General features: G+C 39.0%; 1 protein-coding gene across 11 annotated transcripts in view; it reads left to right on the top strand.

The window, feature by feature from the left end:
* ADAMTS6 (ADAM metallopeptidase with thrombospondin type 1 motif 6) overlaps window positions 1–16,100 on the top strand; it is a 279,209-nt gene that overhangs the window by 250,265 nt on the left and 12,844 nt on the right. For 9 of the 11 annotated variants that reach the window (XM_082457107.1, XM_082457108.1, XM_082457111.1 and 6 more), the window contains 2 exons: window positions 1,762–1,938; window positions 4,448–4,604. In XM_082457107.1, coding sequence (XP_082313233.1) covers window positions 1,762–1,938; window positions 4,448–4,604 — 334 coding nt within the window. Of the gene's footprint in view, window positions 1–1,761; window positions 1,939–4,447; window positions 4,605–16,100 lie in introns of those variants that run through there. The other 2 variants (XR_014262242.1, XR_014262243.1) reach the window with 1 other exon arrangement.

Below are 16,100 nucleotides of genomic sequence, written 5' to 3' on the forward strand. Positions count from 1 at the left end.
AAAATGAAGCAGAAATGAAGTAATTTTAAGGAGCTTATAGTCTGGTAGGAATGAGAAGACTTATGAATACATAATTATAAAATAAGAAATTGATGATTAAGGCCACAGGAATTTATATATTCTTACATCCTCTTTTATGTTACTTAACCTTGTGTTCACATACCTATCTCCTACATTAAAACTGTGAGCTAGGGCTTCCCTGGTGGCGCAGTGGTTGAGAATCTGCCTGCCAATGCAGGGGACACGGGTGCGAGCCCTGGTCTGGGAAGATCCCACGTGACGCGGAGCAACCGGGCCCGTGAGCCACAATTACTGAGCCTGCGTGTCTGGAGCCTGTGCTCCACAACAAGAGAGTCCGCGATAGTGAGAGGCCCGTGCACCGCGATGAAGAGTGGCCCCCACTTGCCGCAACTAGAGAAAGCCCTCGCACAGAAACGAAGACCCAACACAGCCATAAATAAATAAATAAATAAATAAATAAATAAATAAATAAATAAATAAATAAATAAATTTAAAAAACAAAACAAAAAAACTGTGAGCTCCTTGAGGTACAGACTGACTTATTCATTCTTATGTCTCCCCTCCCCCCGGTCTAGTGTAGTTCCTGTAGGAAATTTGGAAATGGCTTTTGAATGAAAGATATAGAAACAGGGCTTCAAAATATTGTGGGTAAGGTTCTCACTTCACTGAGAAGAAGTACAGATTATAAGGAAGGGCTCAGATGTGCAGGGGAGAAAGCTGGAGGACTTCAGTCAGCCACCACGTTGAGTAGGTGGCTGTAGAACAGAGCACTCCAATTAACTTGGAAAAGAGGTAAGTAATAGACTTCATGACATAGGAAGAAGGATCTTTTCCTCAGTATGAAGAGCAGACTGGTCCAACTAAAGAACAGCCAAATTCATTATGTTTAACTGATGGACAAGCAAATGTCCAGAGATTTCCTGTACAGTAAACCTTTACCTGTGATCATGTATCCTTAGCTAGCACACTCTAAGAATACAGTTGGCCCTCTGTATCTCTGGGTTCCACATCCATGGATTCAAACCAACCAAAGATTGAAAATGTTTGGGAGAAAAGTTACGGGAAGTTCCAAAAAGTAAAACTTGAATTTGCCGTACACTGGCACCTATTTACATAGCATTGACATTGTATTAGGTATTATAAGTAATCTAAAGATGATCTAACGTATACAGGAGGGTATGTGTAGGTTATATGCAAATACTATGTCATTTTATACAAGGGACTTGAGCATCCATGGATTCTGGTGGCCTCCAAGGTCCCGAAACCAGTCCCCTGCGGATACTGAGGGACAACTGTACACATCTAAATCAAACCTTAGCTTGCTTCACAAAGACAACTTCTGATGGTCCACTAGTAACATAAGAATTCTTTTCAGAAGACTACACCTAGCGAGTAAGAAACCAAGGATTCCACATTCCAAAAATTAGCAGAATCTTATCACAACTGAATATGGCCAAGAATAGGGAGGAATCGTGGAGTAAGCCTACACACAATAAAAGAAGAAAGTATACTGCCAAGAAAAGCAAACTTTGGTTTCAGCTCTTAAAGACCTTAGGGAAAAAGATAAAAGTTCTTCTATTTAAAAACTTAAGGAATTTTCATATCTGTAAGACTTTGCCTAGAATTTAGTATGTGTGTATGTTGTTTACCCAAACAGCCATTTACTTGGAGAAAGACTTTCCTCAAATTTTTCTCTATCTTTAGACTATCATTATTCATTAGTATTTGTTTTATTTACAGTGCACTCCCAAATGTGGTCCAGGATTCAAGCATCGGATTGTTCTGTGCAAGAGCAGTGACCTTTCTAAAACATTCCCAGCAGCACAATGTTCCGAGGAGAGCAAACCGCCTGTCCGCATCCGCTGCAGTTTGGGCCGCTGTCCTCCTCCTCGCTGGGTGACCGGAGACTGGGGCCAGGTAGGGCAGTTGGACTGTGGGCTCCTGCTGAAGCAGCACTTTGAGAGACTTGAGGTTCCTGATTGGGTCATTGTAGGGGCTCAAGAGATGAGTAACAACACACAGAGATCCAGGTATGAGATGTGAGTGTGAGACAGTGCATAGGCGGCAGCAGTCACACAGAGACACACTGAGCCATGTTTCTCCCACACCTACACACTTCCCACTTTCACCTACTCCTTGGATTCTAACATTTTAACTTAAAGAGAAATAGTCTAATGGCCAGAGATTTGAACAAGCTACCAAAACTTTGGATTCTAGTGCCAACTCCCTCAACTAATTCAAGACCAAATCAGTTAACAACACCATTGTCTTAATTTTCCCACTTGCAAAATGACTTCTCTTAACCTCACAGAAAAGATGTGGAGGTTTTAATTAGCTTGATAATATGATTGACAATCTTTGAAATGTTATTAATACTTATTCTTCAATGGATTTAGCTGATGGACACTATGAATTTGGGAAACGGGTATATAGGGCTTTTAGTGTATATTTTTATATTGATTGGACTCATTTCTATTTTATGTTCCAATTCCTATTTTTTCTTTCTTCTTTCTCAGTTTTAAATTGTGTTATCTTGCTGAAGGTCACCTTAAATCCTTTAAAAGCAAATCGATATATTTGGATAGAAGGAAAATTAAGTATTGTTCTTTTGAATGTCAAAAAGGGAAAAAAAAAAAGGAAATTTATTGGGTTATGTTAAAAAATAATGCTCCATAAAGTAAATTTCTAGTGAATCAATGCCCTTTTCCTGTGGCTTTATAATTAACCTTGAGCTGGTCATTTTCTAATATCTGAGACCCAAATAAATCATAGTGGCATATAACTACACCAGCATGATTTTGTTTGTGCTCTGGGCCTGCCATTACTTATTAATAATGGCATTTCATAGAAGTAGTTACCAAAATTATGGCCAAAATTCAATATTGCTAGAGTGCAGCAGTATCTACAGACTCTTTGGGGAGCGGGCAAAGATTTTCAGTCTCCATTAAGGCAAATAAATATACTTGCTCTGTGCTCAGCCCTGTGGGGAAACAAAAGAAGTATGATCATAAAATAATTAACATTTGCATTGTCCAACAAATAATTAATAATTTGCTTTTGTATAACAGTATTTAGTTTGATTTACAAAGTGCTCAAGTGGAATATACATCATAAGCTTAAGTAAGCATTGAATGCAATAAGTGTTTCTCTGTAGAAGTGTGACAGTTTCACAATTTATAATTGATATGATGCTATTAAAGAATCAGTACAGACATGCTCTTATGATTTTTATTTAAACCGGCTAGGAATTTCCTTTCTTATATATTCTTTGTTGCAATTCACTGTTATATAAAGGGCATTTGAAAGTTTTTGCGTGTTGATAATTTCACCAAATTTACAGTTGTCAGTTTGAGATTGTCCTTTTAAATGTTGTCAAGTCCTTTTCTTCTCCTCTATATTTTCAATTCCGTTTCCTAAAATTGAGATTAACCAGTGAAAATACATTTTCAAAGATGCTTTACTACATCTTTATGGTGCATTTATTTTTCATTCTGTATTTAGAAACTTAAAAGTATCTGTGAATATCCTTGCAAGTCCTGTAAGTGCTTTGAGAGTTTTTGCAAATAAATCCAACAGGGCCTCGGTTTGTTTACCTTGTAAACATCACCATCACCTGTCTTCCGCACAATTAGCTCCTCATCCCTTTGATCCCAAATCTCACAGGCTTTCTGGTATTCTGGGCGGCAGGCCCAAAGAATAGACCACAGCTTTATTCTTCAGCCTGGACAGCTGATCAGTCCCAGCTGAAACTAAGCCCCTCAGAGGGTAACTTCAATTCTAAAGTAACCGAATCCCCAAATAGATGAAAAAGGAGAGAGAGACATGCTAATTGGCTAACACCATACCTCTTTTCACATTTGTCTCAGATTTGTGTGACTGAAAATACCTCACAAAACTCAAGCATACTTATTTATGCTCTTTTTTTTTTTTATTTTCAAACTGGCCCCATCACCAGGCCCCACAGCAGTCACTGCTGTTATACTGAACTAATATTTTGATCAGATTAAGAGCACTCCAATAGACCATCAGGTTGTCTTCCCACAAATCTATAATATATAAATAGGCAGCAATAGTGATGTCCCAGCCCTAGAAGCTCTGATTATTCTACTTCATCACAAATATTTTCTCATTATACTCTTATTTAAGTTCACCAGCACTGCTTGGAACTGTTGAAATAATAGCCCAAGAAATCTCCATCTGTTGTCTCTGGAAACTAAGTTGCTTCCATTTTCTAGGACAATAACATGATCCTTGAGTTTCCAAACCAGTTCTGTAATAGAACGACCTAATCATATATCTCTCCAAGTTGAACTACATGTGGGCTTTAAAAGCTAATATCTATGGTATTTGAAATGACATAGTATCTTTTTTACCTCCTGAAAATTGTTGAGATCAGTATTTTGTTTCTCCCTGTCTTTTGGTTTAGTGTTCTGCTCAGTGTGGACTTGGACAGCAAATGCGGACTGTGCAATGTCTTTCCTACACTGGACAGGCATCGAGTGACTGTCCAGAAACTGTTCGACCTCCATCTATGCAGCAGTGTGAAAGCAAATGTGACAGTACCCCCATTTCCAGTACTGAAGGTAAGTTTCCCAGTACCTCCAGTATAGAAGGTAAGGGGCCTCTGGTCTCTAGTGATTCACCTATACTGATTCCCAGAGTGCGAAGAGCCCCATAAAACCACTGTTGTAGTGTGTCTGCATAGAGCATTTGTGAAAGCTACATATATACTGGATATGTAATCAGGAAACCTAAGTTTTCTTCCAGACTCTTCCATTAACTGCATGACCTTATTAAGTCAACTTTTCTGGAGCTAAGTTTACTTACCTATGCAATGAGGGAGTGGAGTGGATAATCTCTAAGGTTCTGTCCAACTCAGCATTCTATGTTTGACTTGTGCTAGAAAGATAGAGATGATTTCTAATGAACCAAGCTTAAAACTGAAAACGTCTATTTCTTTTTGGCTACAACAACGGACCTCTGCTGTTGTAAAGATTAAAATTCATGCTTGTGATACGTATAATGAAAGCATATGTTTGAAACTACTTATGTTACAAATGCTAATTTTCTCCTTGAAGAAAAATAGAAGAATGTTTTTATATATAGCTGTTTATATAGGAGGACAAAAGTCTTCAGACTCTGAAATTTCTCTTTGTTATATATGGGGAAATCCCTTTATTAACAGCAGATGCCCATTCAAATCCTGAATTTTCTTATATCTTATTTAAATAAAAGTACTTTGTTTATTCAGTTAAGCATTCATTGAAATTTCCTGAATGCTACTATGTGCAAGGCATAATAACAGAAACTATGGGGAGTATAGAGACAAATACGGCATAGTCAGGAAGTTCAGACTGCCTTCTCACATGAAAATGTAAGCATGATCAAATATACAAACATCTGAAGCCATGAATTTTAATTATGTAAGAAACCCAGCCATCGGACTCTGCTTAAAAAACAAATAAAACAAAAATAAAGAGCTATGCTGACTATAATTTGTGACTACTTTTCAAATGAAAATGATATGGTCATTATTCTATTAAAAAGAAATTGTTTCTTTTGATCAGCTCTATCCAGTTTGAGGGATTTTTTTTTAATCCTATTTTTCAATGTTTCCATAAGGAATTTCATTTTAGGAAGAGCAATCATCTTGCATGACAAGATGCAGAAAACTTGGATCTTTGCAAGTGGCCTGGTTCTTATATCTGAGCCTCAACACAGTATACTTACTGTGTAACTTAGTCTTTCAAAGAAGTAAAGCCTTACCCTATATTAATTCAAAATCAGAATTTTAATTTGCAAAATCTCTGGCTCTAGTGCCATTTCCTTTTTTTCCCTTTGGTAACGGATGTTCTGGAAATCTAGCTTTCCTTCTCTTGAGAAGGGCTCAAAAATCTATGACAAACAGAAGTACTTTTTATAGCAAAACTACTTTCTTTAAATGATCTAAATTTGAAAAATATCTTTTCTCTAAGATTTGTAGCAAACAAGTCTTTATGTATTGTAAATTATTGGCATTCAGTCATGTGGGTTTGGGAGTCTGTTTTTCAGAGTTGGAAGATAAAAGGTTAAGGTGGAAGAGAGGATATAACTATCATATTAAACTATGTTGGGTATTATGTTAGGCCCTTTATATTTATTATCCATTTTATATATCTCATATACATAAATATCTGTGTGTATTATATAATCGTGATAACAACCTTTCGAGAGTTGGTATTACTGGCTGAGGAAACTAAGGCGCAGAGAGAGATAATGACTTACCCACATTACAAGAGTAGGAAGTAGTAGAGTCAGGATTTGAACCTAGATTTGGAAGAGCCCTAGGGCGTGTCATTTTCAATTACATTTATATGCTATTTGTAATTCACTCTTTAAAATCAGGAATTTTAACATGAAAACAAGAGTTTGTGATTATGAAGTACAGACACTTCTGGCATGATTGTCAAAAGACTAAGTCTTGGGGCTTCCTTGGTAGCGCAGTGGTTAAGAATCTGCCTGCCAACGCAGGGGACACGGGTTCAAGCCCTGGTCCGGGAAGATCCCACATGCCGCGGAGCAACTATGCCCGTGCACCACAACTACCGAGCCTGCGCTCTGGAGCCCGTGAGCCACAACTACTGAAGCCCACGTGCCTGGAGCCCATGCTCCGCAACAAGAGAAGCCACCGCAACGAGAAGCCCGCACACCGCAACGAAGAGTAGCCCCTGCTCGCCACAACTAGAGAAAGCCCGCGTGCAGCAACGAAGACCCAACGCAGCCAAAATTAAAATAAAATAATTAAATTAAAAAGAAAAAGTTTAAGTCTTAATCGTTGTTGAAAGACTGGTTTTTTTTTAAAAATTATTTATTTATTTATTTATTTTTGACTGCGTTGGGTCTTTGTTGCTGAGCACGGGCTTTCTCTAGTTGTGGCGAGTGGGGGCTACTCTTCATTGCAGTACATGGGCTTCTCGTTGTGTTGGCTTCTCTTGTTGCAGAGCATGGGCTCTAGGCACGCAGGCTTCAGTAGTTGCAGCACGCGGGCCCTCGAGTGCGCAGGCTTCATTAGTTGCGGGGCATGGGCTCAGTAGTTGCAGCACGTGGGCTCTAGGGTGTGCAGGTTTCAGTAGTTGTGGTACGCAGGCTTAGTCGCTGTGGCACGTGGGCTCAGTAGTTGTGGCTCGTGGGCTCTAGAGCGCAGGCTCAGTAGTTGTGGCACACGGGCTTAGTTGCTCCGCGGAATGTGGGATCCTCCCGGACCAGGAATCGAACCCGTGTCCCCTGCATTGGCAGGCGAATTCTTAACCACTGCGCCACCAGGGAAGTCCCAGAACTGGCTTTTTGACATGCCCACAATAATATATGTTGAAGTTATGTTCATAACTTCATTTTAGGCCATTTTAATAATTTCTCCAAACACTTCTCTATAGTGGGTAGTTATCATACATAAGCTTTGCAGCTGAAAATGTAGTGCTCTTTTTATAGTGGGCAGAATATCATTTGCAACTGTACTTATTTCTGCCTTAAAGAAATTCTCTTAAAATGGATAGGTGTTAATCTGATATTTCTTGGATTATTTGGAGAAATACCTCATAGTCATTTCTGTCTGGCCAAATCACCTTTTATTAATATTAATCTGAAGTAAGCAGTTAGGACAATATTTTTATCCTTCTCAGTAAAGGAGGAAACTTTTAGGAAATTATTAATCCTGCAAAGTATGACTAATCTTAGAATTGTTATTCCCTAAAGCTGTTGACTCATTTAAGACACGATCACTCTCTTTTATAAAATTAGAATTAAAGTGGAAACAGTATATCTGTTGTAACTTGTTTTGTGTTCTCTTTAGCTTCCCAATAGTATATATTGAATACATTTAAATACCTGAAACCATCTGTTCATTTCATTCAGAAGCTACTTATTGAATGCTTGCTGCGGCCAGCCTCTGCCATTTATTATGGAAAATTCAAAACACTTATAAGTTCGTAGTCTTACGGGGAAGATACTTCTTTTTTTTAAAAAGCAAGGTAGAATGTGTTATATGGAGCGGTTTACACAAGTGCTAAGAGTGCTTGTAGGAATGACTGATGACTTTAACATTTTGGATCAAGGCAAGCTTCATAGACTAAGTGGTCTATGAGCCAGTTGTAATCTGTAGTTGGAAAAACCCAGTGTGTACCCTGAGAAAAAGGATGAAACAGTGGATTGAAGTCATAACTTGTCATCCATAGAGATATGAAATGGGCAGATAACATGGATTTTAAAAGAGAAGAGGCTCTTGCATGAAAGTAATGTGAGAGTGACCTGATAGAGCTTCTGGAAATCAGATCAGGGAGAGAGGAAGTGCCTCTTACAAAGGGGAACTTGGGAGGAAAGTCCAATTGTGGGGGAAGGAGCAGGTTCTGGTTAATGCAGGACGTAGAAGAGGACCCCTTTTTTTCTACCAGAATCAGGTTCCCTTGACTCTTGGAAAGGAGGCTATTGAGAAACTAGTTCACCTCTACTCCAAGCAAGACAGGGTAGGACTAACAGAGCTCTCTTGGGATCTAAACTACAGTCTTTCAGTGGGGTCTTTATGGGTAACACGGGCCACTGATAGAATCTTGAGTATTGTTTCAACTACTGAAGTTTAGGAGATGGTTCCTCTCCTGATATCTTATTATTAAAATAAAAAAAAGTTTCAAACATACAGCAAAGTTGAGAGAATTTTACAGTGAACACCTGCCATCTAGATTTTACCGTTAACATTTTACTGAACTTGATTTGTCACATAGATATCTATCTGTCCGTTCGGCAAGGTGATGGTGTTTAAAAAATGTTCTCTCCAGTCATCCAACCGTAAAGTCATTTAATTAGCCAACCTACCTACCATGTGCCAGCCACTGAGACTAAGAAAGGTTCCTGTCCTCAAAGGAAGCACAGTTTAGGAGGGGTGGCAACATGCAAACAAATAATTTTCACAATATGGGCAGTACTGTAATAGGGGTAGAAGGAAACTACCATGAGTACACAGAGGAAGGGGTTATTCAGCAGAAACATCATGGAGAAGGAAAGCTTGAGCAGGGCACTGGAAGGTGTGAAACAGTTGGCCAAGAAGATGTTGAAATGCTGGGCATTGCTGGCAGAAGGTGATTGTGTGCAGTCACGGGGCTGTGGAGTCAAACATAGTTCAGTATGGTTGCAGAGGGTGGCAGATGAACAGGTAGTAGAGATGAGGCTACAAAGAAAGAGACAGGGACTTGGTTTGGAGGGTCCTGGATGCAGTGGAAGGAAGTTAGGACTCTATCCACCAGTTCTGGGAACAAGTGAAGGAAATTGGGACTTGACATACTTAGGCTGGCCGGTGTATAAAGGGGCAGAGGGAAGATAGCCTTGTGTGGGAGAAGAGTTAAAAAGTTGCTCTAAGAGTCCAGGCTAGAGATGATGAAGGCTTGAACTCAGGCAGATATAGCAAGGATCAAAAAGAGGGTAATGAATTGGAAAAAAAGAATAAAATGGAAAGGAGAATAAAAAGATCCTGATGAACAATTGGACATAGGGATGAGAATATGATGTGGAAATGTTCAGTATGACTCCCAAGTTTCAGATTTAGGGAACTGGATACTGTTAATCATGGTGAGGAATTTAGGCATCTATATGGAAATTAAGCACATTAGTCCCTGAAAGCCATAATAAAACAGTGGAATTTGAATAACATTTTAAAAAATAAAAATAAACAATAGAGAGAGATTGAATAAATGGAAGGTTAAGGCAGCAAAGGATAGTAAGAGAAAGAAAATCAGAAGTGGAGCATCAAGAAATTAAAAGTAAATACTGAGAGGGAACTAGGAGGAGGAAGAAGGAAGATATAATTTGCCATGTTTAACATCTACTTTAGCTTTTTATTCCTGAAAGCCTTCGGCTAAGAGTGAAGCCATTATAGGCTTGATCTTAACAGACTGCCACTGATGAGGGTAACACTACATTGCTGCTAAGAGTGAATTATAGACACACTGGGTATCACTGCATTTGAAATACTACTCAGTAATTTTTTAAAGTACATCTGGCAGCTGAGACTAACGTACTCAAGCTCACCTGAATTTCTATCCCAAATGCCATTTTATTCATCTTTATTCAGTTTCAGGTTCCCTTGTAGTTTATATGGTGAGTCTTTTCAGCTTCTCAATAGCACAAGGCATTCTGTCATCCAGTATTTATTGCTGCCAAATAATGATTCATGGTGTGGAAAGATGAGCAGGAAAGGTGTGGTTAGTATACATTGGTTTACCAGACCAGGTTGTCTAACGGTGGCTTTGGCAGGTCTCAGTCTCCCTCAAGTACATGATTTTGAGAGAGCCTAAGTAGCTCCAGAAATCTCCTGAGAGCCATGGAACAAAACAGCTACTGAATATGGGTTTTAAGGTGGCTGCTGATGTATTAAAATCAGTGAAAGGAATGAATTGTGAAGGTCATTTGAACTTTGATTTCAAGGAGGTGAGGAAGACCAGACGTTTTTGTTGCCATTTTTTAAAATGGTCATAATCCACCTTAGCATTCAGGGTTTCATTCCCGGCTGTCTGGTTTGGAGGGAACCCTGGATTTGTACTGGGATCAAAGCACCTCAAGTTGACTGTGGGTGGCATCCAGAGAATAAGACTGGGTAAGAAGAAACCAAGAAAGCAAAGAGAGAAAGAAATGGCTTAGTACATGGTAGGATGGAATCAGAATAAAGTTCCATAGTTGATATCACCTTGCTTCAAGGGTAAAAAGTCAATGGACTGTTCCCACTGCAGTGAATACTGTCAGGTTCCCAAGCAAAACATGTTATTTCATCCTTTTCCAGATTGAATATGTAAAATATCAAGGACTCAGGTACAGTTTCATCAGGAAAAGTCTGCTGAGTTCACATCCCCTGCCCCCAACTCCTGCACCACACATGCACATGCACAGCCTTTGCCACCATCTCACTTCTCACCAGGCTCTGCGTCTCCATGGGCAGTTTGACAGAGGTACAGCTGGTTGTACTTTTGTAATCCAAAAGATAGACCCTTAGGTGAGAGTCATAACTCTCTGCTTACTGTGCTCTCCCTCTGAATTTCAGAAAGAACTTACAGGCACAGAGAACATGCATTCTCCAAAGAAGGATGCTGAATGGTCCAACTTGGTCATGGAAGGCTATGTCCCTGTGTATCCCAACTCCTCCATTGATACGATTTAGGCAGGCTTGGCAACATTTTCTGAAATGGATACAGTTTATTTACAGAAATAAATACAGTTGCTCTTATACTTCGTGGATTAAGTCAAGCCATCAAAGTCACAATGAATCCCAATCCAATTGCATTCTAAATTCATAAGCCTGTGTTCAGTGTGAGTATTTTGAAATCATGTCTTTTAGGTCAGAGTTTTGAAATATTAATGTAAAGCACCTGGGGAAAAACTCACCGGCACTTCAATGATAAGTAGATTCATGTGTTGCCTATGAAACAGGTTGTCTAATTTTATCATTCAACTCTACCAGAACCCAGATTACCAGTGAGACCCACTCCAGCATACCTGGCAAGTTGCTTAAGATTCTAAATCATGGGTCTAGTTCACATCGTAGGGCCTACGAGCTGGCTTTCAGCCCTTGATACATCCCTAAGTCTCTCTGAGAAAATTTAGGAATAGTCCATAAATTGTCATTCCCACCAGAAATCTCTAGCCTTGGATAAAGTGAAACTTTATTTTCAGGCAGGGAGGTGAGAGGAGATTTAAAAAAAGGAGAGGCTAGTTAGGTCCACAAACTATTTCCTAGAAACCGCACAGTAAGGACCTCTCACCCTTCTGATAGACTCCAAAGAAAAAAGGTAGAAAGAGTATCTTGTCATTCTCCTCCCTAGAGAGTACTTAACTGGTACATGAAGATAGTACAAGAGAAAATCGGGCTCCTTCATCTTAAAATCTTTGACCCTGCTGGCTCAGATTCTGCTACTTAAAAAGCAGTAGATATAAGTATCTGTGTGGAGAAAACATGATAGTAAAGATCAAACCTTCAAAGTAGATCAATTACAAAGTGATTATATTATTACAAAAAATTCTACCTAAACTAAAGGATTCCTTTCAAGAGCTCTCCTAGTATAATTGTTTATGTGCAGATTATGTATTACTTGGGTAGAGAGAAACCAATTTTTAGATATTTTAGATATTAGCTAGAAATCAATACCAACTGAGGATCATTCAGAAATTCAATCAAAGCATGTCTGTTATTGTTTTGATTTCAATGGGAAAATGTGATTTAATTTATGCACAACTTTTCCAGAATGGTTTTGTCACAAATGTAACCTGTATTGTGTATTGGCTGAAGGGTAGGAGTGAAGAGGCTATTTAATATTTTAAATGGGCTTTGGGGATGAGGCAGACAGACTAGTCAATGGTAAGTTTTATAATTAAGGCCTCACAACTACGTACATCAGCAAAATGTCAGTGAGTCAATCCAAGGGCTTATCAGGTCATTCCTCTAGCTAACTAAAAAAGTGACACATGGGCTGAATGCACCAATATAATTTAAAGCTTGTACTGATATTTTTAAGATTATACTCAGCTTTCTGTAATAATGGGGCTTTAAAACTTCTTGGTGTGTTAAAATTACCTTTCATTCATGTAATTTTACAAAATCTAGGGAGAAAAAGGGGTAGTTGAAGAAATGTATTCAGGCTATTCTGAATGCCCATGACCTAGAACCCCCCTTTAAAAAAATATTTACCCCTTCTCTAAGGTGGCAGAGCAAACCTCCTGATAAGGATGTCCCCAAAGATTGAATTATCAGGGGTATCAGCCAAGAATAAGAAGTATTGACAGGCAGAAACCTTTTTGCATTAAGATGCCAAGAATGCTGCCACAATAGAGTGGTTTTGAAGTCAGACAAACCTGAGTTCTGGTCCCACTTCTTAGACCAGCTAGCTGTGTGACCCATAGTGAGTTTCATACGTAACCTCCTTGAGCTTCAGTTTTGCCATCTGTGTAAAGCTGACATTTTATATACTTAAAACGATTAAATATATATAAATATGTAAAACTGCCTAAGGCAATGCCTGGCACATAGGAAGCACTTGATAAATTATTTTTAATGTTATCATTACTAGATTAATCTCTCATGGAGTTAAAAGACTGAAAGAATATAAGACCAGTCATTGGTGAGTAGGTTTTCATCACTCTGAAGACTGACCCTTCCAGTCTAGGCAGTCCCTAGACAGCAAAACCAAGAAGTAGGAATGGGACCTTCCTCAGGGCCCCTCCTTCATGGGAGCCCCCTACACTCCATCAAGGCTGTGTCCTTCTACAGCCCAAGAGTCACCATTTAATATCTCATCAAGGCCCATTATCTTCTTGGCAGTCCTCAACCCTGGGTCTTCCCTCAGATCTCTCCCTATCTATCTCATCATAATTTACCTGCTCTCTGTTAAAATCTTTTCATTAATTTGCTTATGTGTGCCAATGAAGAGCCTATATATATTTTGACAGGGATCCCGGAGAAATGATACAGGATGGTTGTTCTCAGATGTGTTATTGGTAACAGTAACAAGCGCTGATAAACTGAGTGCTCACTCTGTGCCAGGGCCACACATGTGCTGTGGGTGTTACCTCATACAAGCCTCACAACATCCTATGGGCTTCATGTCACAGATGAGGACACTGAGGTTTAGAGAGGTGAAGTCACTTGGCCAAGGACAAACAAATGCTGGGAGGAGGCAGTGCCAGAATTCACCCCCAGATCTGCCACCCCTCACCACTGGTGCTCTCAGGTCCTGGGACACACACAAGCAGTCCCTACCTCCCTAAGCTTGATCCTGCTCCTAGGACCCAAATGAATTCCTGCCTTCAATCAAGTTACTTGGAATCAAGTTAGCTGAGAACAAACTTAAAAGAGGTATTGAGAAGTTCAGAGGGGGACACCCTGGCAGCTGGCCTCCAGCTGGCCCCTAGACTGGACACTGCTCCTGGCCGAAGGGCTGTGCTGGGGCCTCTGCATGCAAAGGAGGCTTCTCATTTCCAGCACCTACCTAAGGAGCTGAATCCCTGAGTATTTAATAGCCTGAATGGGTGGATGGAGGGGGTGGTTGGAGGAAGAAATAATTTATGAATGTTTTATTTTATTTATTTTATATAAAAATTTATATATAAATTATATATATAATATATTTTATATATAAAATATATATATTATTTTATTTATTTTATAATATTTATTTATTTATTATCTACTATTTAATCAGATTCTAAAGTCTAAATCCAAAAGAAAAATCTGTGAATTTTCTTGTATTTTGCTCATCTCAGAATTTTCCTGGTTCAGAAACTCTTCCAAAAATGGAGTAACGAATCTCCCAATAAAGTTGTACCTCAGGAAATATTCTTCTTTGTTTTGTCTTCAAACTGACTTGTGTCTATAGGACAGCATTTTCTCAGTAGTAATCTAAATATTGCATGCTTGTGGAGAAATTCAGAGCACAACTTACTGTCATCAGGTAGTAATAATAACTAATAGTGATAATGATAATAGTAATTCAGTATATTACACTTACTGAGAGCCAATGACCATTCTATGCACTGAGCTAGGTGATATCATGGGATACACATACTACATGTGGGAGTGGGAACACTCGTCTTCCCTATTCACAGATAAGGATGCTTAACCTCCTAGGCACAGAGAAGTTAAGCAATTTGTTCAGAGTCATAAAGTTAGTAAATGGTAAAGCTGGGCTTAAACCCAGCAGCCTGGCTTCTAATTTTAGTTCCTTGTACTACTAAAACAACCAGTCGTCCTCTATCCATTTATCAACTAAATCATTTTTATATTTTAGCAAAATAGACCAAAGCCAAAGTTTATTTGGTACGTTAAGCAGTCCCACCAAGCCCTGTTAACAGAGCATGACGGTGGTAGTCTCTGCTGGAGGGCTGCCCCATTAGGATGGTGATTTGAAATTAAAGATGAGTGATATGTGTCAGCTGTCCTCATCCTTTATGCTTAGCTTTTCTCATCATTTTAATAAATGCATTATCTGGACAATATATTCCTCTAGGTAACACTGATACAACTTTTTTTTCCCACAAAAATATTCTTAGTCTAAACTTTTTTTGGTTACTTTTCACTGGTCATGACAGAGAGGGGAAAAAAATAACAGGTGATTTCCAAATTAAAATATATGGGGACTTCCCTGGTGGCACAGTGGTTAAGAATCTGCCTGCCAATGCAGCAGACATGGGTTCGAACCCTGATCCAGGAAGATCCCACATGCCACAGAGCAACTAAGCCCAGGCACCACAACTACTGAGCCTGAACTCTAGAGCCCATGAGCCACAAATACTGAGCCTGTGCGCCACAACTACTGAATCCCATGCGCCTAGAGCCCGTGCTCCGCAACAAGAGAAGCCACTGCAATGAGAAGCCTGCGCACCTCAATGAAAGAGTAGCCCCTGCTCGCCGCAACTAGAGAAAGCCCGCGTGCAGCAACGAAGACCCTATGCAGCCAAAATTTTTTTAATTAATTAATTAATTTTAAAATAAAATAAAATATATGGAAAAAATAAAATAAAATAAAATATATGGAGATATTTTCACCTCAAATTCAAGCTTGATTCACCAAATATCATCCAATTTCTTTTTTTTACTACAAAGTTTAAATTTTTAATGTCTCTCCTACCTTCTTTCAGCCAAAACTTAAATTTATTGAAAATCTTAGTGTAGAAAGTTTCTATTCAAATTTCTGTTATTCTCTTTGTAAATCAAATCTCAAGTAAGGGAGTTCGATGGTGGCAGAGCTTATGCTTTCAGAGGAGTAAGGGTTACAGTTTAAAATTTTCAGTCTTTCACCAAAAGAGCCTTGAAAGTGAGATCAATAAAATTGTTTCCTTACTTTTTAATAATAAGAACTGGAAACTTTCCCATTTCTTTGCATTTAATTTTCCATATTTACCATATGGCTCATGTACCATGTACATGATCTCTTAGAACTTTAGTGGATTTCTGAAGCCAGGAAAGATAAACGAGGAAGCAACAACAACACTGTTACACTGAACATTTCCCAGGGTTCTGCCTGATTCTAATTACCTTAAACAGTTTACCCAGGATGCTGCAGTATAACCAC

The sequence above is a fragment of the Balaenoptera physalus genome (genome assembly GCF_965194825.1).
Source record: "Balaenoptera physalus genome assembly, chromosome: 3".
Taxonomy (NCBI): domain Eukaryota; kingdom Metazoa; phylum Chordata; class Mammalia; order Artiodactyla; family Balaenopteridae; genus Balaenoptera; species Balaenoptera physalus.